Source organism: Henningerozyma blattae, chromosome 8, assembly GCF_000315915.1.
Source record: "Henningerozyma blattae CBS 6284 chromosome 8, complete genome".
In the NCBI taxonomy this organism is placed as follows: Eukaryota; Fungi; Ascomycota; class Saccharomycetes; order Saccharomycetales; family Saccharomycetaceae; genus Henningerozyma; species Henningerozyma blattae.
In genome coordinates, this window is record NC_020192.1 from 447,152 (window position 1) to 471,600 (window position 24,449).

At 30.7% G+C, this 24,449-nt stretch overlaps 10 protein-coding genes across 10 annotated transcripts; 4 read left to right on the plus strand and 6 right to left on the minus strand.

Annotated features, from left to right (window-relative positions):
• Positions 1-167: 167 nt before the first annotated feature.
• YCG1 (condensin subunit YCG1) lies at positions 168-3,506 on the minus strand (the record flags this gene model as incomplete). The annotated part of the gene is made up of 1 exon (XM_004181946.1): positions 168-3,506. The coding sequence occupies one exon, from the start codon at positions 3,504-3,506 to the stop codon at positions 168-170; it is 3,339 nt and encodes a 1,112-aa protein (XP_004181994.1).
• A 516-nt stretch (positions 3,507-4,022) lies between these two features.
• TBLA0H01900 (uncharacterized protein) lies at positions 4,023-5,663 on the minus strand (the record flags this gene model as incomplete). The annotated part of the gene is made up of 1 exon (XM_004181947.1): positions 4,023-5,663. One exon carries the CDS (start codon positions 5,661-5,663, stop codon positions 4,023-4,025), a length of 1,641 nt encoding a protein of 546 aa, XP_004181995.1.
• Positions 5,664-6,002: 339 nt separating this feature from the next.
• On the plus strand, positions 6,003-7,631 carry PEP7 (phosphatidylinositol-3-phosphate binding protein; the record flags this gene model as incomplete). Its single annotated transcript, XM_004181948.1, has 1 exon — positions 6,003-7,631. One exon carries the CDS (start codon positions 6,003-6,005, stop codon positions 7,629-7,631), a length of 1,629 nt encoding a protein of 542 aa, XP_004181996.1.
• A 136-nt stretch (positions 7,632-7,767) lies between these two features.
• Positions 7,768-8,772, minus strand: TBLA0H01920 (PP2C family serine/threonine-protein phosphatase; the record flags this gene model as incomplete). Its single annotated transcript, XM_004181949.1, has 1 exon — positions 7,768-8,772. The coding sequence occupies one exon, from the start codon at positions 8,770-8,772 to the stop codon at positions 7,768-7,770; it is 1,005 nt and encodes a 334-aa protein (XP_004181997.1).
• Positions 8,773-9,467: 695 nt separating this feature from the next.
• TBLA0H01930 (uncharacterized protein) lies at positions 9,468-10,772 on the plus strand (the record flags this gene model as incomplete). Its single annotated transcript, XM_004181950.1, has 1 exon — positions 9,468-10,772. The coding sequence occupies one exon, from the start codon at positions 9,468-9,470 to the stop codon at positions 10,770-10,772; it is 1,305 nt and encodes a 434-aa protein (XP_004181998.1).
• A 352-nt stretch (positions 10,773-11,124) lies between these two features.
• On the plus strand, positions 11,125-13,782 carry TBLA0H01940 (M1 family metallopeptidase; the record flags this gene model as incomplete). The annotated part of the gene is made up of 1 exon (XM_004181951.1): positions 11,125-13,782. The coding sequence occupies one exon, from the start codon at positions 11,125-11,127 to the stop codon at positions 13,780-13,782; it is 2,658 nt and encodes an 885-aa protein (XP_004181999.1).
• Positions 13,783-13,966: 184 nt separating this feature from the next.
• QNS1 (glutamine-dependent NAD(+) synthetase) lies at positions 13,967-16,105 on the minus strand (the record flags this gene model as incomplete). The annotated part of the gene is made up of 1 exon (XM_004181952.1): positions 13,967-16,105. One exon carries the CDS (start codon positions 16,103-16,105, stop codon positions 13,967-13,969), a length of 2,139 nt encoding a protein of 712 aa, XP_004182000.1.
• A 395-nt stretch (positions 16,106-16,500) lies between these two features.
• On the minus strand, positions 16,501-16,677 carry NOP10 (snoRNP complex protein NOP10; the record flags this gene model as incomplete). The annotated part of the gene is made up of 1 exon (XM_004181953.1): positions 16,501-16,677. The coding sequence occupies one exon, from the start codon at positions 16,675-16,677 to the stop codon at positions 16,501-16,503; it is 177 nt and encodes a 58-aa protein (XP_004182001.1).
• A 410-nt stretch (positions 16,678-17,087) lies between these two features.
• SWA2 (auxilin-like protein SWA2) lies at positions 17,088-19,610 on the plus strand (the record flags this gene model as incomplete). The annotated part of the gene is made up of 1 exon (XM_004181954.1): positions 17,088-19,610. One exon carries the CDS (start codon positions 17,088-17,090, stop codon positions 19,608-19,610), a length of 2,523 nt encoding a protein of 840 aa, XP_004182002.1.
• Positions 19,611-19,841: 231 nt separating this feature from the next.
• MCM21 (Mcm21p) lies at positions 19,842-21,048 on the minus strand (the record flags this gene model as incomplete). Its single annotated transcript, XM_004181955.1, has 2 exons — positions 19,842-20,869; positions 20,997-21,048. 2 exons carry the CDS (start codon positions 21,046-21,048, stop codon positions 19,842-19,844), a joined length of 1,080 nt encoding a protein of 359 aa, XP_004182003.1.
• Positions 21,049-24,449: the final 3,401 nt, after the last annotated feature.

The following is a 24,449-nucleotide window of genomic DNA, read 5'->3' on the forward strand; positions in this document are numbered from 1 at the left end:
TTATTTTATTGAACTTTAATCTTCATTTCTCACAACATTATAGAAAAGCGATTTTGATAATAGGTGTTTTATAAAGGTGATATCAAAAATTAATGATGATAAAATGGTGTAATAACTCAATTTTAATATATAAATATATATAGATGTATATATATTTGGCTAAGTCGTTATGAAACCGACGTGAAAAATGAGCTTGAAGCGAAATCACTATCATCCTCATCAATAGACATTTCATCATCACTTAAATTAGTTTCTCCTAAAGTTAAAGTTGGTTTGATACTATTTTTTACCACGTCATCTTGCGGCAGTAGAAAGCTTACACTTTTCATTGTGTCATTATTTTGTGATATATCTTGTGTTATATTTTCATTTGATAAACTGTCAGGTTCAGTAAATATTTGGCTTCTAGTTCTTTTTCTCGGATTTCTAGCAAGCGGAGGATCCATATTTGTTATGCTAGTAGAGGATTTTGATTGGGTTTCGTTATTCCTCTTTAATTCGGTAGAACTAGAAACAGTCATATCAGCACTATTATTATTATTCTCTTGAGAGTAGTTATTCTGTTGAGAAGGTGGATTAATATAATTTTTCTCCATAGATTGGTTTTCATCTAATTCGTTGTTGTTTTGTCCCAAGGATGGAATATCGTCTGATTCAACCCTAGATTGAGTAGTTTCAAGAATTATGGAATACTGTTCGTTAGAATCACCTGTATTATTAGCAGCTTTTACAGACGCTTCTTCTACAACCTTTTCTAGGGATTGTTGGAACTTCTTAATTGAATTTTTACTAACAGCATCGTGAGTTTCAGTTTCAAGAATATCAGAAATAATTAAAAGTATTTGCTTTAATTTTGAAATATCTTGTTCTGGATTGATATAAAATTGATTAATATTAGTCAACAGCATTTTTCTAATTTGAGCTTTCTCTACACTATTGAAAGAGTTCAGTATATTTAATAAAAAGTCCAACTGTGTGGTATCTTTATCAATATCATATTGTGAGCGTTTTACAATGTTCCTTGGGTCAGTCCAATTTATCAATTGTTGGAATATGGTGCTCGGCTTTGACATAGATTCTGGATCTAACTGGGTTTCAGACATGTTGCTTTGTAAATCTTCCCAAAGTATACATAATCTCAGCATAACATCAGCAGCTACTCTGGCCATTCGTTGTTGATGTGTTGTGTGAGAAAAACAATAAACGGGTAGACAAAAAGCAAACGCTTGAATAAGCGCTTCATTTTTAAAGTTTGCCGGTGAGAAATAGGTAAGTATTAGAGTTTCGAACAAGTCGTCATCTGAAAGAATATTAGTTAAGTACAGCTTACATAACCCCTCCGCCACAATGACTTGAGAGTTGGGTAAATCTGTTGCCTTTAAGACTTTATAAAACATTTTGTACAACACAATTGAGTCTATTTTACCTTCACCATCAACCACTTCAGTGCCATGAACCGAAAATATATCAATTATGCATTGTAATGCGATATCTTTTAAAGCGGGATGTGCCTTCGAAACACACTGTCCAAGAAGTTGCATATTTGAGGTTGCCAATTCGACATCTAATAAACAGCATAATCCTAGATTTTTAACACCCAGTTCTCTAATTTCGGGTTCTGGTTTTCGTACAGCAGGTATAATTAGTGTGTCTATTAAAGAATGAAGCATAATATTTTGAAATAATGGTTTTTCAACCAATTCCAGCATGTTGCATGATCTACGTAAACATAGTAATAAAGTTTCAGGAGACGCTTCAGTTTCTTTAACCATATTTAATAAACGCATATCTCTACTACTTGGTATATTGCCATTCACTAAATTTTCAACCGCATTGTGAAAGTCTTGAATAGCCTCATAGTCTTTCTCATCCTCATCATCCTCATCATCCTCATCATCATCATCCTCATCATCCTCATCCTCATCTTCTTCATTATCTTCATTAGCATCATTATTATCACCACCTTCTCGAATATTATTTAAATTGTCTTCCTTATTTGAGCTTTCCTTTAAATTATTCATTTCAATTTTTTCTTGTTTTTCCACATCATCATCACGAATATCATTAATTAATTCAATACCCATCGTCACGAAATCTTTCTCGTTAATTGATAAACTTTTAAGTACATTAAATCCAATTTTAATTAGAGAATCAGGAAGTTCTATGATACTTAGCATATTTCTTACAACTGTTAGCATTGATCTTCTACCTATTTCATCACTGAAGTCATAAAGGTTAGCAATAACTAATAATTGTTCAATGATAAAATTTAAATGATCTTTTTCAATATCTGATAATTCAGCTTTAGTAGCATCTTTAAATCTTGTTTGTATATATGTGTTGAGGTATTCTGATAATACAGATGCCTCTGGAAAATTTGAATCTATTAACTCAGTTAATTCAGACTCAGTACAATACTTATAAAAGCATTTTAAGAGAAAAGTAATTTCTGCAGTCAACTCCTTCCAAATATCTTCGGGAAATTTAATTACTGATAATACATCAGGCCTTAATTTAAAAATGTTATATATAGCTTTTTCAGCTATAGTGGACTGTGTGACATTTAGATTCTCTAATAATACAATTAAATCCCCATTCAGAAGATCTAACCAATCATACGATATTAATCTGGAACAAGCCTTTCTAACTGACTCTTCTCTATCTTCTAATCCCCATTTTAAAACTTGATCTAAAGTATCAGAATTTAACACTTCAAATGCTTTAAGACCCATTTTTTTCAAAATTTTAGAGTATACAAATCTTCTATTAATAGAATTAACATCTCTCGCACGTTCTAATAAAAAGCCTCTTGTGCCTGATACATTTGGTAAATTGGCTAATGTTGCTCTACGTACTTCTGGGGATGAATCATTTTGAATAGAAAAGAGTAATTGTTTAATTGGTTCATCAAAATCATCTGTATCAGTATCCATCTCTACGTCATACAGTTGTGCTAAACAAAATATAGCTTGAGTCCTTACTGCAGCTTCCTTATCAAAGATTCTTTTTTTCAGGGACCACATAATTGTATTATATAAAGTATCATCAATTTCTCCAATATTTGTAATAATTAACGCTAGTAACTGAACAACTCTGAATCTTACAGTTCTTTCTTTACTTTCAGCACCACGTAGTATATGATTTATAAAATGTTCTATGAATCGCGTAAAAACTTCTTCTTGTTGTTCCAATGCTTCCTCATCTAAGTTGGAATTTTTTCTAGCCTCTTGTAAATCACGTTCTAATGAAGAAACAAAACCTGTTATTAAATTAATTATTTTTCTAGCATAAGGGTGGTTTTTGGGTAGAGGTAGTACTTTCGTAATTAATTTGTTGATCCAATAGTTAAAGGCATCTTCATAGCCTTGTATTACAGCTTTCGAATGGATTTTTCTTAAAACTGCTATATGTTTACGATGACCAGCATAAGAAGTTTGAGCTGCTTGGAAAACCTCAGCTACAGATTTAAAAATCTTGGCATTAATGTCATCTGACTCTCCACTCATTTAAGTATTATTAGTGTCTTTTTTAAATTCTTTGGTTTCGTTATTATTTGTATGTCTTTAAAACGTTTTGTATGTTTACGCATATTTTTTATTTACATTCGATCTACATTGCCCATTTTCGGAGGTTGGCATTACCAAATCTTGAAAATGTACTGATGTAACCTACTATTTGTGGTAAAAAATAAAATATTATTTTAAGTATTATTTTTTATTTAAGTAGTATCTGTACGAGCAAATGTAATTTTGTAAGATGCTTAAACATTTATGGACACTTTTTATTTGTTATTATATTTTTAATTTACTATTTTTATTTTGTACAATAGTTTAGGTTTTAGTTACAAACATTAACATTTATAAATAACACTTTAAATAAAGTGATGACAATTTGTAAAAATTAAATAAAATCAGAACATTACAACAAAGAACAATATATAACCGGATATAAAGATAATTAACTATTAAACAAAGTCTATTTTAAATATTTTAAATATATTTTATATTTTATGAAATGTCATATTAATGTGATGTCCTAAATATAGTTCTCTCTGCTAATTTGATAAATGTAATTGTTACCAAGCACGTTATTGCATATATCTCATCGAACCAATTATCAATAACTAAATTTGGAACAGTGAATCTTTTACCTAACAATAGATTTAGTTTTTGAGATATCTCGAAGGGTAAATTTGAACGAATTGTTAAAGTAGTAGCAACTACATAGATGCCTGCCAATTCTGACACTAATAAATTTTTAATGAGGGATGGGGGATTTCTACGATCTCTTGATGTCCCTATGTTATTCCTGTTATCTCTATCGGAATCCTTTTTAGAAATTGGTAATTCAGAAGATGAAGTATTAGATTGCATAGCAAACATTGCGATAATCTGAATTTTTAAAGGTAATAACGCCAACAGGTATGAAATAGTTGTTGCCACTGTAGATAAGGAACAAATAAACAACGAGGTAGATAACAGTAATGAAATTTGTTTTGTTAAATAATCTAATTCATGTTGGAATTGGAATTTGAAAAAAATAAAATCTAGAACATTTGCCAAAGTAACTGCCAATGGATCTGATGATGTACTAATTAAACCATCTTTATAAAAATGATCATATTCATAATCCTGCGGATAATACCATGCGTGTTCTATAATATGAGGTATCCTTTTGCAAAATGTAATGATGATCTTATGCAAACAATAAATAGTAAAACTACCTTGGAAGATTCTTTTAAAGGTCTTTATAGAACTTGGTTGTTTTAATTGAGATTCCAGTTTTGCTAACTCAATTTGATACCAGCCTATTTTTTCCATTAATTGCTTAGTTAATTGAGAATGCCCTTCACCTGGGTCATCACGAAGAGTTCGGAGGATTTCTATATTATTTTTAATATTAAGTTCATAATCGTGAATTTTCTCCATCACTGAAACATCTGTAGTCCATAATAATGAGTTAGAATTAGTTCTACGATTTATTGTTGATAGTCCTAGTTTCGATGCCGTACCTCTTTTCCAAATAAAAGTAAATGTATAATATAAGGTAGATACAGTAGCAATACCGGACAAAATTGCTAGAATTGATACACCAGCGATAGATATTTTGGTTAAAATATTATAAGTGTATTGGAATGGCCCAAATGAGAGAGAATTCAAAGTCATTATCAATACGAACAACGTACCTGTAGTGAAGATTATTAATCGATCAACATCCATTTTTTCTCTGAAGAATTTATTCATTACTGAGATTATTATTAAGAATGGCTGAACTAATATAAGTAACACTGATAGTAACATGGATAATAACGGCCAAATCCATAAACTGACAAAATCTGCTTCTTGCTCGGACTCTACAGTCATAATCTGCCACAGAATTACTACAATCGTATCCACATAACATGTCATAGCAATAGAAAATAATACATGTATAATTTTGTTCACTTTATGGGAGGAAACAGAGTATTCTGAGTATAAATTATAGAAAAAACTATTAGTATCAGTTTCTAGTTCTGGAAAACTGTCAAAAAGTTTAACCTTTGAATTGCTTGTTACAGTTTCAAAGAGGCCACCCAGTCGATACCACATAATTGTATAAGACCAGTGATATATAAGCACTGTACATATTGCTAAAAGTATCAGAAGTAAGAGATCTTCCAGCATTGCTTATTGATAGCTCTTGATAACAATATAAATTACCTCCTTGTCGACTTGGACAGTAATGTTTAACCAATCCTAGTATAGACGCTTTATATCGTATAATGTATATCGTAAACCAATTATCAGAACCTTATTTTTTGTCCTTTTTTTAAGCTATTTTTTTTTAATTTAGTCATTTTTTAGAAAAGGGTTTACTTTTTCAACTGGCTTATATCATTTCAAAAAAGACATTGAAATATTGCTATTGTAAAAACAACTTGAAAAAAAGTTCCAAAAAACACTTTAGTTTAAAATTTTAACTTCATTGGATATATCTTTAGATAGAAAAGATTCATTTGTAATATGGGAATCACAAATGCTTCAAGTACAACAACTCTTTCAACAAATGCAATAGAAGAACTACCTATAAATGAACCTCTGGGGTCCGTAGCATGTCCCATTTGTTCCCAAGAGTTCATTAATCTCCAAAAATTGAATAAACATTTAGACAGAGACCATGGATTTGATAATACTCGTAATAAGAGTAGCTCCTCTTTACGTTCAAACTCTCAAAAACTCCCAACTAGCGTTGGTGGCTCGCCCAAAAAACAGGGGAAACAACAACGTATACGAACAACTCATTGGGAACAACTTGGCAAGTTCCCAAGTACATGTGGTGAGTGTAATTGTAACCTTAATGATTCAGTAGGTGCTACTAACTGTAGGAAATGTGGTAAATTGTATTGTGGAAGACATTGTAGGCATAAAATAAAATTAAATCTAAATGCGAAGTATGATGCAGAAAGTGGTAAATGGTACATATGTTGTAAGTCTTGTTATAATAAGAGACCAGGATATAATGATTATGGTAGCTATAAAGATTTAACTGATGATTTTGTTAGATATAGGAATTCAAACAGTGAAGATAAAGCCTTACGACTTCTCCAATTGGAAGTTCGACTGGTAAAACTTGTTGATGGAGTATTTAGACTTTATAAGCGATATAACAGTAATGTTATAATGCGACTTAAGTTTTCCAATGAAGTATCCAAACTGGAGAGAATTATATGCCCATGGAAGGACGATCAAAATGTTGTAGATTGTGAAATATGTATCCAACCATTTACATTAACCGTACGGAAACATCATTGTAGACTTTGTGGATCTGTTGTTTGCGATGATCCACACACAATGTGTTCAAAGAAAATACCTATCCAACTACTAGTTAATGCGTCTAAGGAGCTACCTTTTAAAGAAGCTGAGAAATTTAAAAATATTAAAGATATTCAATATTCCGCTTTACTATGTACTAAATGTACAAACACCTTATATTTAAAAAGAATGTTCAAACAGAGTATGAAAGAGAAACAATCAAATATAATACAATTATATGAAAATATGAATGATACATCAAAAGTAATATTGAAAGTATTATCAACTTTTGAAGTTTTACTTTTACAAGTAGAAAATTCTAAAAAATCTCAAGATAGCCCTTCAGAAGTGTTATTGAAAGATTTAGTTACAACCAGGGGAAAAGTAATGAGAAACTTCTCAGCATTTAATCTTGTTGTAAAACAGATAAATCAATATAAACCTAAAAATGCTACTGAAACGAAAATTCAGAAATCTCTTCAAATAACAGCATCTGAATTTGTTAATAAAAATATAATTCCTTTGAAATCTTTAAACTTCAATATTGAATCTGGTACATCAATTTGTGGATCATCATTGCCAAATATCATTGATACTGGACCTCAGGTGAAAAAGTTATCCGATTTACTGTTCAATAATCTTACTATTAAAGAAGTAAAGGAGTATCGAGAAGAATTGATGGTATTAAAAGAACAGAGTTTTTTAGTACAATCCATGGTTGAAACAGCAAAAACTCAACGAAAATTTGAGGAATTAAAATCTTTAGATGAAAATCTAAAGGATTTGAACGTAAGAATAGAAGAATTAGAAAACAAATTAGGAGAGGAGGGATTTTCGTAAAACTTTCGAAGTCCCTGACTTAATATATGTAGATATATAATTACACTATAGCTAATATTATGGATATTCATTTGCAATAATTAACTGCTTTCTTCAGAGCATTAATGATATATATATATATATATCACAAATATTACTAATTAACTTGGACATAGATCATAGTAATATCATCTTCCTTTCCACCAACATAATATTGGCCAGACATTTTTGTAAACTCTTTTGCAAACACACTTTCATAATTAGGATCTTTACTTAATTTTTCTGCATAATTTAATAGAGATTGTACAATTGATTTACTATTATCTTTTGAAGCAAAACGATTTGAAATGAATAATGCTATATCATTGGGTTCAATGTTATCTACTAGCCCATCTGTTGCTAGAAGCACAATATCTTCTTTTTGTAGCTGGAATGAATATTCATCAGCATCAAGTGGTATATTCATGATATATGATGAACCTAGCTTTTTAGCTTCTTCTAATATGAAATCTGGGATAACCGATAATTGGTAAGGTGCGTTGAATGCAACAGTCTGAAATTTCGTTTGAAATACTATTTTGCTATCCCTAATTACACCACACCATGAATCACCTAGATTTGCAACATTTAAAATACCATTTCTAGTTAAATGAGCGACATTTGCAGTAGTACTTCCTACTTTTACAATACCATCTGATTTTATTTTATTATATCCTTTAGAAAGTAATTGCTTAGGAGTTAATTCAGTTTGAGCTCTACAAAGCGCTTTCATGGAGCTACATAACTCCCTTGAGATAGCACTGGAATCATACCCTCTTTCAGCCCAGCCGCCAACACCATCTGCTACACCGATATATATGTCATTATAAGAGTTCGAAGCAATAAAATAGCTATCTTCACCTGTTGGTGAATCTACAGAGTTGGCCAGTTTTTGATATATTATACTAGAGCGATCCTTTGGTTGAAATGCTGCCTCTGCTACATAATGGAAGTTCGGCTCTAAATTTGAGTATCTAGTAAACTTGATAATGGTATCTTTCAAATTCCAATCATTAAAGTAATTTTTTAAAACAGTAGAAAATAGGAAAGTGACAATTAAAACTACGAAAGATATGGAAAAGATGTAATACCTACTATTTGCTCTCATTATTGACATGTTCATATATTTTTCAACGACATAGTATTGATTTCTTTTTTTACATAGCTTTTCTTCAATGATTTTTAAGTTTTTTATGGGAGCAAAAAGCGTTTAAAATATTGGTCGACCTAAATATTCGTGAACGCATTTTGCCTTGCTTTTTATATTAGCAAAACTTACAGTATTAGGATAAGTAATATTAATACTGCACCATAATATAGTTTTCTTACTTGTTAAAAAATATTAGCAATCTTTTATATTGTACTACAAAATTTAAATCATGCTTTGTAACCCCAGTCTTGCTATTGGAATCATTGTAGTCTATTTTTATATCTTTATTTAGTATTAAGTTCTTTAATTAACATGATTGCGTAATGTTAGAAAATTGTTTCATATTTACTTCAGTTTATTATTCAAGCCGAAAATGTACCTTAGAGGTGCGTCACAAATTATTCCTCTATTAAAATATGAAATATAACTAAAATCTGAATATTAAATCTTAGATTGAATCATTTATAATCGCTAAGTTTTTAGCCATTCTTATCCATTCTTGAACTACTAAATAAATCTTTCGAGAACTTTTCTTACAAATTGTAGAATATTTTTAACCTATTCCAATAAAAAAATAAAATTAAAAAAACAAGTACATATAATTATTCACAATACAATTATCATTTTTTTGAAGAAAATCTCATTATACTATCATTTTATGTATACTAATGACACTTACAGTTCCGAAATATATCCATATAGTTTCTAATTCAAACATCAATTCTTTACCCTCAACAATTATTGCAACTGATATAAGCATAACAGAGGAAGAAGAACCTTGTGAATTACATGATTCTATTGGCTGTACACAATGCAATAAAAAAAATTTAGGTAAAGTTTCTCAATCCTTGAAAAGGTCAATATCCCAAAATGCAATTAATAGCATGAAGAAAAGAAATTCCATACCTACATTGCGAAAAACGATTTCACAGACTAGCTTATATAGTACAGGTTCAACAAATTCTCAATCTTTGAATGATGATTCTTTTAATGAATTCTGCAAATTCTTGTACGGCGAACGACATCTTCAAAAGATGAACACGCTGTGGGATCAATTACCACAAGAGGCAAAAGATGTATTCATGGCAAAGGCAATTCATAAAAAACAAATAAACAATAATAATCGATTAAATATCAATGATTTAGAGGAATTATTTACTAAAGATTATTTTTCTTTTAAGAATTCGCTCATTAATTCCAGGAATAAAAATGCAACTCAAACCTATAAACCTACTCCAGGAACAAAAGATCCAACAATCTCCCAAACCATTAGTCAAATACGTAACAATGTGTTAATTGATAATGAAGTTTCAATGAACAAGACTGAGATAAATCGATGTCTTCCAAATTTAAACTCCCCATCTATCCATGAGGTAGATATACTCAATACTAGAACTTCCTTATCTGTTGAAGATGGCGAAGACATAAACGTAATTAATTCTTGGAAAGAAAAAGATGAATTAATGGCTAAGATAAAAGAATTAAATATACTAATAGAAAGGTTTGAGAATATTACCTTGAATTCTTCAATGCCACCAACTTCGAATGATATTGGTTCTAATCTAAATAATCAGCAAAAAATAAGTCAAGAAATAAAGACAATTACAAGAGATCTTCCCTATACAATTAAATACAATAATCGAACCCCTTCTAGAACCCCTTCTAGAACTACTGCTAGAACTACTGCTAGAACCACTGCTAAAGCCTCTACTAAAAGCCATACTTATATTTATACTAAGAACCGTAGAGCATCAAACACTCAGCATACGATTGCTTCTACAAATAATTATAACGAAAATATTAAAAAATTGGAAAACAATCAAACCTCTTTCTTTAAAAGATTCACTGAGAATTCCCATAGACTTGTAAAAAGATTTAAACGATTTAAAGGTTCTCCTTCTTTAGATTTGTATAGAAGACCAATTCCAGCAATGAATGTTGCTGTCCAGTCTAGAGTTCATTGCAAAAGTTGACTTTATATATTCCATAATTATTTGACCATATCTTTATTATCACTTAATTGATGTTGATTTTAAAATATTAAATGTATTATAAATAAACTATAAATGTACTATAAATAGACTATAAATACTATCAAAGTCTATAATGCTTAGAACTTAAGATTCAATCTCTTTTTTTTAGACTCTAGAAGTGTAAAAATTTCCTTATTAGGATTTTTGACATTTTTTCAAAAACATCTATTAGAACAATGAGACTGAAAAAAAAAAATATTTCTAAGATCTTTTTTAAAAGAATGGAAAAGAATGTAATATGGAGAAATTCTCCCTTAAGACAACCTCCATAAATTACGAAGAAGTTTTAAAAATGTCTTCAAAAAGAGAAGATTTCTTACTTCCAAAGGCTTTTAAGCCGGAACATTACAGGATTCACTTAACAGATATCGATACCAAGAATAATACATTCCAAGGTCACGTAACTATTCAAGCTAAGACCATCGAATCGAAGAACGTTATTTCTTTAAATATCAGAGATCTCGAAATCTCCAAAGCTATCGTAACATTTGCTGATAAAAAAGTTTTGAACCTTGAATCTCAATCGTACAATGACGTTACAGAAACTGTTTCTTTAAAATTTGCAGAAGAAATATCTACCGACTTTTGCTTAGATATCGAATATAAGGGTCATATCCAAACCAATATGTCTTCTTTTTATCGTTCTGACTACAAAGATTCTATTACTGGGGAAAACAAATGTACTTTATCCACTCAATTTGAAGCCACTGAAGCTAGAAGATGTTTCCCATGTTTTGATGAACCTGACTTAAAAGCAACTTTCCAAGTTGTAATTACTGCTTCACCTGATTATACCGTATTAGCAAATATGCCTCTTCTAAATGTGGTTGAAGAAAAAGGTTTCAAAACTCATACTTTCCATACTTCTCCACTAATGTCTACCTACCTTGTTGCTTGGGCTTTAGGTTACTATGACTTCATTGAGGCTGAAACTGAAAAAGCTATTTATCCAACTTTAGATGATTATTCTACTCAAGATGGATCATCAAAGACTAAAGGTAAACTTCCAATTAGAATATATACTGCTAAGGGCAAATCTCAATATGGTAAATTTGCCTTATCCGTAGCAAAGCAAATTGTTGATTATTTTTCAGAATTATTCGAAATCCCATATCCACTTCCTAAATTAGACTTGTTATGTGTTGAAGCTTATTCTCATAATGCTATGGAAAATTTTTCGTTAATTACTTTTAGACCTTCTGCTTTGTTATTGAATACAGAAAATGAAGCTGATGCAGAATTAGGTTCCGAAGCTGCTCAAAAGGTAGCCTATGTCGTCTGCCATGAAATTGCTCATCAATGGTTTGGCAACTTAGTCACCATGAAATGGTGGGACGAACTATGGCTAAATGAAGGGTTTGCAACTTGGGTTGGTTACCATGCCATCTCAAGATTATTCCCCCATTGGGATGTCGATTCGAAAGTCATGATAGAATCTCATGAAGTTGCGTTAGGCTTAGATTCCTTGAAGGAATCTCACGCAGTTAAAATGCATGTTAATGATCCAAAGGAAATCGAACAAGCCTTTGATACTATTTCATACTTAAAGGGTTGTTCTGTCTTAGAAATGATCAGCGGCTACTTCGGTGAAGAAGTATTCCTACGGGGTGTTGCGTTATATTTGAAAAGAAACAAATTTGGAAATGCGACAATGGAAGATTTATTTACAGCAATTGGAGAAATTGCTAAAGTTGATTTCTTACCAAAGGTGAATCCATGGATTTTAGAAGTAGGCTATCCTGTTCTTACTGTCAAGGAAGAAGAAGGGAAGGTAGTTATTGACCAAAAAAGATTTTTGACTGCCACTGCTTCCGATAAGAATCGCGATACAGCTTCCTCTAATTGGTGGGTTCCATTATTAACATCTTCAAAAAATGAATTTAGTAAGCAATACGAAATCAGCGAACCTTCTACCTCTCTTGAACTAGACCCTAGCTCTATTTTTATTAATACAAATGGTTATGGTTTTTATCGTGTAAAGTATGAATCTGCCAAATTATTAAAAAATATTTTTGAAAATATTTCTAATTTATCATCTAGAAGTAAAATGTCTTTGATTTCTGATATTTGTAACACCGATTCTGTTTCTAATTTCTTTAATCTCTTAAAATCTCTATCATCAGTGATTGATACAAAAGAAGTTTATGTTTGGCAAATGATTTTTTCTTATATTTTAACTATCAGAACACTAATTTATCAAGAAGCCCCAGCTGAAACTATTGAGAATTTTGATAGGTTCGCCCTAAACTTGATTGAATCACAAATTGATTCTGCCCTTGAATACATTCAAAACCCTGCTTCTGTTCTACAGAATAAATATGATTCTGCTGACGTTTTAAGAACTCAGTTCTATGAAGCAGTTTTATTGTTTGCAGGTCATCTTTCCCACAAGAAAGTAATTGCAGTTGCTACTTCTTTGTATACTGCAAAAAAAATTGATGCATCTAACAGAGCGTTTGTTTTACAGACTATTCTATCTCAACCTAATGCACCATTAAATATCTTCGAAGAATTAGTCTCTAAATTAGACACCCTAGCATTAGACGAATTAGAAAATACCTTGACTGCCATAGCTACTGTTACAAATCCAATTTTGTACAAACCTTGTCTCGATTTATTATTAAACATTGAACCAATGAATGTCCAATTTTTAACTACATCCTGGGCTAAAAATCCATGTTTGCACAAACCACTTCTAGATTTCGTCTTAGAAAACCATTCTGAATTATTCAAAAGATTAATAATAAATCCTGTCATCATTGGTAGATTTGTGGCATTTTCATTCCAATATTTCTCTAGTATTGAATCTTTAAATACATTGAAATTATTCTTCAGTGATAAAGACGTCTCTACTTATGATAATAGTTTGAGACCAACTTTGGAAAAGATTGAATACAATGCTAAATATGTTAGCAGTAACTTAAAGGAAATTAGTGATTACTTCAAATAATTGTGTAGTATAATATTGCAATTTTTTCTATATCTAAATTTAATAATATTTAATATTAAAAAATAATTATAAACTTCCTTTTTTCTTGCGTATTATATTGCTATGTAAATATGTATTTTCTATCATAAAATCCATATGCATATCTTGGTTTGTGCTGGATAATTTCAGTATGATGAATTATCTTTTAATCAACTGTCATAATATCGACTTCGATATCTTTACCTTCACATTGAGCGACGACTTGATCAATTTTTTTGGAAGCCCAGGTAAATCTTGGATTAATCAAAAATGGTCTTAAATCAAATCTATTGTCATCTGGTGAATATTGTTCAGCATGATAACTGGGGGTAAGAACAGTTTGTTTGTGTCTGTTAATAGCATAAAAGAAGAAGAATCTCTTCACCTTTTCAGCCACTTGAGCTGGTGTCATCTTTGGAGTCCATTGATGAAGTAATTTTAAAAACATGGAATATGGACCACACTTGTCTACTTTTCTTAAATAACCAAAAACGCTCAATTCTTCATAGGTCATCCCCATATCGACTTCATCTGATTGAACATAATCTTTAGTAATTGGTTCCAATTCAGCAGTGGGAGTAGCATTTAAAAATTCAACTAAAATAGGCATTTTAAATTCATTTGAAGCATAAGCTATAAACCTTTTCAAATCAGTCTTTGAAATACCACCGATTGGGTTAATGTCAGCAGAAGAACAATCATATTTAGTCAAATAACCCCTTAGACATTCATCAACGTTGGCACTACCTAAAACTAATAGTCCACCAGACTTAATCCCACGTACCCAGGGTAATAATTGAGCAAACAAATAAGCTAAAACCATTCTTAAACGTGCTTGAATATTTTGCAAGGCTAAATTTTCAATTTGAGAGCCACCAAAGATCTTGAAAATTGGTCTTTTACCAGTTGCCACCTCAAATAAACTGACCACAGCTGTAACCAATGAATCCATATTTAAATCGACGTGATATGAGCCAATAAATTTTGATAATTCTGCAGATCTAGATCTAGTTTCTTTTGAGGAATTTTCAGTACCCATGAAACAGGTGTGAAAAATTCTTGAAGAAATCTCTTGTGGATTCTTTGGAATCCATTCATCATCATTACCGGTCATTCTACGAACATCTTTTAAGACTTGTTCATTATTTTCTGAAGCTTCTTTAACTACCAAACGACACATTGAATGGACGATAACTGCAGTTGCACATGAATCAATACCACCAGATAATGGTAAGAAAAACCCAGTACCATTACAACGTCTAAGGTAATCCCATAACCAACAAGCTGGACCAAATGCAATTTCTTCTTCTGGAGTATGGTAGGAGACTTCCTTTGGAGTAGATGGATGAATGGAAGGATCAAATCTAGAACTTTTTGGTGCTAATTCTATTGGAACTTGAACTCTCTCATAACGTGTCTTTGTTAAAGAAGCTTGTATACTTCTAGACATCACGGATGCACGGTAAGTTCTAACTTCTTCCAAATCGACAGTAGCTGTAACAACTTCTACATCTTTTAAACTAAATTGAGACCCTTGTGCAACAACTTTACCATTGACTGCAATTAAAGCACAACCATCATAATATAATCTATCACCGTCACAGCCTCTTTGGTTTGCATATAAATAAATACCACCACAACGACTTGTAGCATTAATGATCAAATCTAATCTTTTGTTTAGTTTACGTAATTCATGATGTGAACCTGAGGAATTTGTTATAATTTCTACACCATCTAATGATAAATTAATATGAGGAGATTGTGCGGTAAATAATTCTTCACAAGTTTCAGTTCCAATGCATGTGTCCAAAGTATTTATTACAGCATCACCAAACTTAACAGTTGTTTGGCCGGTAATCTTTTGAATGGCAGGTGGTAATACAAATTCTTCCACATAACCTGGCTTCATCCATGGAGTGAAAAATCTCATTTCACGATAATTACCGTCATTAGCTAACCAAAGCTTTGGTCTAATAAGCAAAATCTTACCATCCAACGACAATAATCTACAATTGTAACGAACATCTTTATACAACACTGGCATACCAATATCTAAGATAATTCCATGAGTTTCTTGCTTTTTAATAATATGGGCATACATTTCCCATGAATGTAAACAAACGTCATTTTCCAGAAAATGATCTAGACAACCATACCCTGATATTTCTAGTTCTGGACCTACACGTAAACGAGCTCCCTTTTCTTTTGCTATTTTAATGGAATCTAAAATACGATCTCTATTACCTTCGAAATCCAAAGCCCATTGGTTTAGGTTACAAGTGGCTAAAGTAATAAGCTGCGACATTCTCGAATTAATGCTTACTGATCAATAAGTTTTATACTGAACAAAACCTATTTGTTTTTTTAAATCTGGTTTTTCATTTATTATTTATCATTTCTTGGATTCGGAGAAGTAATTTTGTATTTCCACTTATTTTTTTTTAATGTATATTGTGAGAAATTATTAAAACCTAATACAAATATATATTATAGCCCTTATATAGACATATACTTATAGATAAAAGATTAACAGAGTAATATGTAAGATATAGTAAATTTTATATGTGATATGATATTATACAGTTAAACAAAAGCTCATTTTTCTAAGACAAACGGATAAGCTGGGATCAATCAAGACCAGAGTAGTTGCTGTCTTGAATAAATTTAGATACCGCCATGATGATGCAATATGTTATTAGTCTATTGACCTGGCAACAAATTGTACCTCTTCTTTAAAGTGACTCTTTGTCTGGAGTACTTGTCATCTGGAGAGAATCTAGCTGGGTGAGCAGACTTGGTAATTTCACCTGATTCAGTTTCCTTCTTTAAGGTATAAACTCTCTTACCATCTTGGCTCAAAGTGTACATTAAATGCATTGTAGATATGTTATGTGTAGATGATGTTATTAGCTGAAATCCTTTAACTCTTACATATTAGATTACAAAATTTTAATTTACAATTATATTACTTTTAAGCAAATATTTTCAGGCGATGAGCTGAATTGAAAAAAATTGAAAAAAGTGAAATTTCAGTCCCGGTTAGGAAACTCGGTACAACCGTGCCTCCTAACTTTCATATTGCGGGTAACTGTGGGGACTATTAGACTATGAAATAAGAACAGCTAACTGTTGACTCGATATAAGAAGATCTTGCTAGAAAGTTAGCAATTGTTAAGGAGGATAGATAAATTAGGATCTTATTACATTCGTTTTTGCTTATAAATATACACTCTAGAATTATACTTCGTGACTTCCTTTGATAAAACATTAACGTCAATTATAATTAAATGTCTGATCCTTTTGCCAATTTGCTAAGTAGCTTTAAGGGAGACACTCCAAACTCTACCAGTGCCAGCATATCTAAGAATGCTTCATTGGATGTATTGGCTTCACAGAGGAGAGCACAATCAGATTTATCTAGTTTGTCAGCAAAATTAACTCCTTCATTAAAGACAAATAGCGATACACAACGTGTTTTAAATACTACTCATACTAATTCATCTCCCATATATACTAGTAATATCATTAGCACTTCTACCGCTACAACCTCTGCCTCTATAAATATTACATCTAATTCCAATGCTACTACCACAACTTCAAATAGGAGTAAGTCAACTTTAGATGATTTTGAGGACCTCTTTGGGAAAATTGATCAACGCCAAGCTTTACGAACTGAGAAAATACCTTCAACTGCTCCTGATTCTATGGATGAGCTTGATAGAGCTATGAATACTTTTAATTCCAATACTCCTTCTGTTACTAAAAATGGCTCGAAATCCAATTACTTTCCTCCAATGACAACAGAAAAAAATACAAGTTTGTTAGAAGGATTTGATGATAAACCTACTATCGACACTCATAATAACACTCAGAACTCTAATATTCAATTACCTTTAAGTGATGATAATTTGGATATGGAAGACCAGCAATCCGTTGTTGACGAAGTCAAAGATATGGAGATTGCCAAATTGATGTCTTTAGGCCTTTCTATTGACAAAGCTCATATGTATTATAATAAAGGATACTTATCTGATGATGTATTAAGGAAAATGCAAGCTCAAAAACATAAAAGGCAATCTAATTATTCTACTAAATATGATGATACTAAAATAAGAAATTCTCTCGATAAATTAAATAATTCTGCTTCTCCGCCAGGTAACAATGTTTTGTTCTCTATTGCATCGGATTTCCTTAATAAAGGTAAAGGTATTGTAGACCAATTCTCTACATATCATGAAGAAGATTATAGGCCCTTTAGAAGCACCAATTTTTCTTCACGGAATAATTCAATACATAGTGAGAAACATAAATCTCCTGATACTACACCTATATCAGTTTATGAAAATGACCATGCTCCATTAACTGAATATGAAAATGGTAAAGTGCCAATCTTACGCCGTAAAGAAGTAAAGGATACGAAGAATAACGAAAAGCTGAGCAAAAATGGATACCCATCAAGGTCAAATAGAAAATTCATGGATGCTACTCAATATACTACAGACTATTCTACTACTGAAGGTAAAAATTACTCTAAAAGGGATTCAAATGTAAGGGTGTCTTCTCCAGTTCCATCTTCAACATCTGGAACTTCATTATCATCTAGATTTTCTCCCAATACCCTCAATATTGTACAAACTCAAACATCACCAATTTCATTACCTCATACTAATGTCATCGAGGGGGATTTATTGGGAGACTTCGGTTCTAACTTAAAAAATCACAATGAATCATTAGTATCTCATGGCTCACAAGAATCGAGTATTTTATTTGATTTTGATAGTGACTCAGTTACTTCCATGCATATTAAACAAAATAATTCGGCAACTAGTAAAAACATAGTGACTGCAAAAGCAGATGAAAAAGATTTAGTAAATACGTTACCAATTGTTAAAGTCCCAATCTCAACCATTGAATTATCAGGTTATACTGAATTTAGAGCAAATGGTACAGAGTTTTTCAAGAAAGGTGATTATGATTCTGCTTTATCAGAATACAAAAAATCTTTAAATACTTTACCACAAAAGCATCCACTTCGCCTTATATCATATTCAAACATTTTAGCAGCTCAATTAAAGGTTGGAGAATATTCACAATCAGTCAAGGATTGTGATGTTGCATTAGAATTATTCCCAAAAAATGATAAACAATGGACCCAATTCATTCAAGATAGTGACCCACAAAAGACTTACAAAGAAATCTGGCCTAAGATTGTTTTACGTAAGGCTGAAGCCTGTGAACATATGGAAAAATACCAAATTGCATATGATAGTTATCAACTTTTATTGCATAAGAATGTTTTTAATGATAAGATTATGGCTGGTAAGAGAAGATGCCAAAAAGTATTAAATCCTGAAACTCCAAAACTTAAATCTTCAGCTAATACTAGTAGAATATCATCCGCAAAACAATCGACTGCATCTACTAGTTCCATAAACGTAAATAAAAATGTGGAAAGATTAAAAGAAACACGTAAGAAGGAACGTGAAGAAGAAGAAGAAAGATTAAGATTACTAGATAGTGTTAATGCTAAAATCCAAAAATGGACAAATAATAAAGAAGATGATATTCGTTATTTATTGTCTAATGTGCATATTGTGTTAACTTGGAGCAATTGGAAAGCTATTAATGCTTCTGATCTAGTAATGCCAAAAAAGGTTAAAGTAAATTATATGAAAGCTGTAGCTAAGACTCACCCAGATAAAATATCTAAAGATCTATCCATTGAAAATAAAATGATCGCTGAAAGTATTTTCAGTATCCTGAGCGTGGCATGGGAAAAATTTAAAACTGCAAATAAAATGAATTCATAAAGATACCGATTTTTCTGAATATTCCAAACCGACATTGAATGAGGAAGTTCCTGATGAAACAAACAAATATTATCTAAAATGGGAAATCACTTTGTTACATTTCGATTTTTATCACATATATATATATATATATTCTATTAAATGTATAGTTAGATAGAATTAGAATATATCACATAATGAAGAATAGTATTAATATTATTTAGTATTAATTTATCTGCTTTGGTAGTTACATTACTCTTCTGTAATAGATTGTCTGAATTGTTCCAATTTTGATACTAATTTTTTGATAGGTCCCTGAAATTGTATTTCCCATTTTCTATAAAAGGTTCTTGTTTCTTTATTAATATATGACTCTGTAGATTCAATTGTGCAGGTAATAATATCCCATTCTTTCAAAGATATCCTTATATTGTAAATACTTTTGAAAAGAAATGATATCTGAATTCCAATAAGATCAATATTCAAATTCTCAAATACTTTCAAATTTTCCAACTTCTTAAAATATTGAATTTTTTTGCTAATAGAGGACAAGGCTGAATATACATCTTTAGCAAATAAAAATATATCTGAATCTGTCGTAATTATCCCATTATTGATTTTCAAAAATAAAGAATGGATATCGATGTAATTCGGTATTGTATATTTAAATATAGACCATATTTTGGATTTTTCAGATTGTTTCAGTAATATATAATGTGGCTTTTCAAAACTAGAAATCAAATCATTATAAATTTCAAGCCTTATGCCTAGCATTTCTCTTCTGATACTTAACAACTTTTTAGTATCAAGAAATTCCAAATCAGTGGGATCTACAACAGGGAAGAAGGTTATACCCACCATTCTATAAACAATTTCTAAAATAACAAAATTCTTGAGAATTTCTCTAATATGCAAATTAGGTCTTTCTAATTTCATTCTTTTACGTCGTTGAGATGGTAAGGATACAACTTCAGGACTTAAAAGTCTTGATATTTCATCATCAAACAGTTTATGTTCTAATGTTAGTTGTCCTGGAATCGACCTCAATTTCTGCTTTCTTATCCTAGCTTCGTTATCATTTGAATATAATTGATTATTATCACTATTGAGATTAGATTTACTCTCATCAAAATTGTGGTTAGAATTTGAGGTCAATACATTTTGTAACTCAGGAATGAAATTTGGAAAATTAGGTTTTTTATATTTTGAATTAGCTTTTATTTCACTATCATATTCAAATTTTTTCTTTAATACATTTTCTTGTTTTGCTAACAATTTAACTAAGTAATAGGATATAAAATAAATAATTTAACTGTTAGTAATTTCGCTATTCATTAAAATATTCAGAAAATCAGCCAATAATAATTCAAAATGACTTGAAAAAAATAAAGCAAATGCGATACATACTTTCCTCATTTAACAATTGAATAGACTTCTCCAACTCAGAGACTTCAGACATATTCTTTTGACGTGATAAGTTATTAAAAATTAATGTTGCTAACTATCTCCCATCAATTTTCTTTTTTTTTTTATTTACATTAAGGACGCGTCAAGAATAATAACTATTATTTTATAAAAATCAAATACAATAAATTATTATTAAACAGTTTAGTCAATTAAGGGTCCGTTCACAAGCCTAGCGTATTACATATTATCATCCTTTTTCTAATGCTTTCTCATCTACTCCCATTTTGTAGTTGAGGGGTTTATTACTACTCCAAATATTTATTTTCAATATATTTTGAAAATAGCATTATAACAAGGAAGGTAATATGATAGTACAAAAAAATTATATTGTTGTTTTTCTCAGTTGTCTTAAAATACATTTATATCAAATGTTTAATTTTCACATGCTTATGTTATTTCATGCTTAAGTTATCTATTAATATGAAGGAAGTGTTTTTTAATTCTAATGAATATTTATTAATGGAGCTTACTTTATTTAACTATAAAAAGGGCATATTTTGGAAAGTAATATTGATGCCAATAAAATATGTAAGAGAAGTAATCGGAAAATATATCAATCAAATCATTTTTTAGTACTGTCTCTCGAACTCTAGCATTAATATATTCGAATAGCTTGGTAACAATACAAAAATTTGTGTCTCTTATTGTTGTTTATTATAATGCACTATATAAAAAATTTCTGTTGTAGACATATTCTAAGTGCATCAAAAAGTTAACTAAGCAATAAAAAGTAATGTTCTCAAGTCTGAACTATAATCAAAATAATCACGCAATCTAATGACTACGAGTTATACAATCATACAGTCGTACGTTCACACAACTATATGACTATGAGTCATAATATCATGTACTCACGCAATTGTACAATTGCTTGACATAAACTAATAATCAGGATTAATAGTTCTATTTGGCAACTTAAAAATAGGACCGATTATCCATCAAGAACTTGTAAGTTTATAGTTCGTTCATATTAATTTTATAGTTAAAAAAGAAAAACAAGCTATTAATTTAGTACAAGTGGTACTCTAAACTTAAGTATAAAGTTTAATAACTTAAATATAGTTCAGGTTTTTGTAAACCCTAAGTCCTCATAGTTTTATTCGTATTATCCCGTGATGATTATATCAATTTCTGTGGTATTACAGATAGAGCGTAGAATGAAATAGCTTGGTTCTTTTATTTATCCAGAATATATAGAACTATAGACAAAGGTTAGGCATTAATGGGAATTAGTCGGGTTTACCGGGATCCAAGAGAGTTAGACATTGTTATAAAGTGTTTAAGATGTAAAGATGATTACTTTATTTAGACATATATAGTAAATAATATAATTAAAATGAATATATTTCTTAAATAGTGTTTTTCGATATAAAAAGAAAAACACATTTTAAACAATAAGTCACGTGATAATAAGTATTTTACCACTTAATAGAAAGTGATATAATCATATTCCAGCAAATAGAAATCTAAAAATTAGAGAATGTAGAAAAGAAGCATGGAAGGAATACTATATTTTATAATTGATCATTAATTTTTTTATTTGGGTAGCGATATATTAGAAATAAAAACATGGGAAGACTGAACTAATTGGTCTATCTCCCAGTATTTAATATTTTATTTGTTTTTAGTGCGGGAAAATAAATTTATTATTTCTCTAATTTTATCTTAAAAGCACATTTAATTTAGTTCATAATTAAGGCATTGGTTAAGCAAGGGAAATGTTCTTTAGAATTAAAGAAGTTTTATGAATGGAGTGTATTTTATTCCTGCCATAAAAAAGCATATGTTGTAAATAAATATAGATGTTCATAAAGTATATAAAAGAAGTAATTCAATATTACATTAAAACATTGTTATTAAATAATTTCAGACTCTCTCAACTTCTAGTATTTTTTCAACTAGTAAAGATTAGGTATTAATGTAATATGCTTGCTTCTGATTAAAATCTTAAGTCAGATCCCTAAACCTTACTTATTTCACAATAAGTTATACTTAATTGGACCAAATAAAATACAAAACCGTATAGTTAAAGCACCGAAAACGGTTCACTCTTAATTTCTTCTAAAGAGTCAAATATATTCTAGTACACATATCCTAATAGAAAAGAATAAATTTCTTTATTTTCCATTACCAAGAAGGAAGTTTAGGTAATATACGGGTTTTTTAGTCATTATTATTAATTTTAATAATCTCTACGAAGAAAGTCTTTACAGAAACCCCATGCTACGTATATTTTGTATATATTAATTACAGAATCTTACGCTTAGCTATTCTGAAATATATTTATAAATTCAACTACAGACTCGAATGCCACTCTACCAAGACAGGTATTGAAATATTGTTACAATATAAGAGAAACAGATAAGGATTTCATAATTGGACAAGAGCTGAGACTCATTAGATTACCTAGGCCAATAACCCAATTATTTGCTGATTGAAGTTGGGAGTATCATTTCAAAATATTTATTGTTTTTCCAAATTTAGTCGGAATATCCCTTTTTTTTCTTCTTGAAATTCATGTTTGGAAAAATAATTTAGGAAAGTTTAAGGAAAAAGATTCAAATTCGACCTCGAAATAGTATGGAATTCATGCGTTTGGAGAGCTATGATATTTTCATATGCTTAGCTTCATCCCACACTAGGAGTATGTTATAACATGTCATACAAGATTAATTACCAAAACACGAAGACCGAGATGAGGTTTATAGGTTTCCCGAGATGTCAGTAAACTCATCAACAGGCAACTTGCCAAGCATGTTAGCGACCTGTATTTTGAGTTACTAACATATTTATTATCACAGCTTACCAATATCCATCACATATGGATTGAGGAAAGTTTTGCGTATTTCTTGGCATATGAATCGCAATTCATCATGCGTCACCTGGACACGTCGCCTTTACCGACGCAAATTCCCAACAATATGTCTTTCACTTGTTCTTGAATGAGGTCTTGCTCAGCAGACTACCCGTGGTCTTGTATGTTTTTCAACCAGACTAGGGCCTTGTTGTAAGGCCAACAGAGGTTGTAGATGATTTAAGATGGGTACTGGAGTTACCCGGCCGAGCGACGAGTCTCGGAATTACTCACTGCAAATGTCCAAAGACCTTGATGCAAATGTGATTACCCTTGGGCAAAACTTAAAAGAAAAGGGTGGGTGATCGAGACAATCAAAACTAATAAACACTAGTTACCATCCATAATACAAGGCACCTATACAATCACAGTTCGTTATTCATAGATAATCTCAACCTGAACAAGAGTAAGTTGACAAGGTAATCAAAGCAGGGTTAGCAACGTAAGGCTAGCACATCAAGGTTCACAAAACAAGCTTTGTCACGCTCATTTTAAGGAACATTTAAGTTCCCCTCTTTTTGTTTCACTTTTGCTGTGTT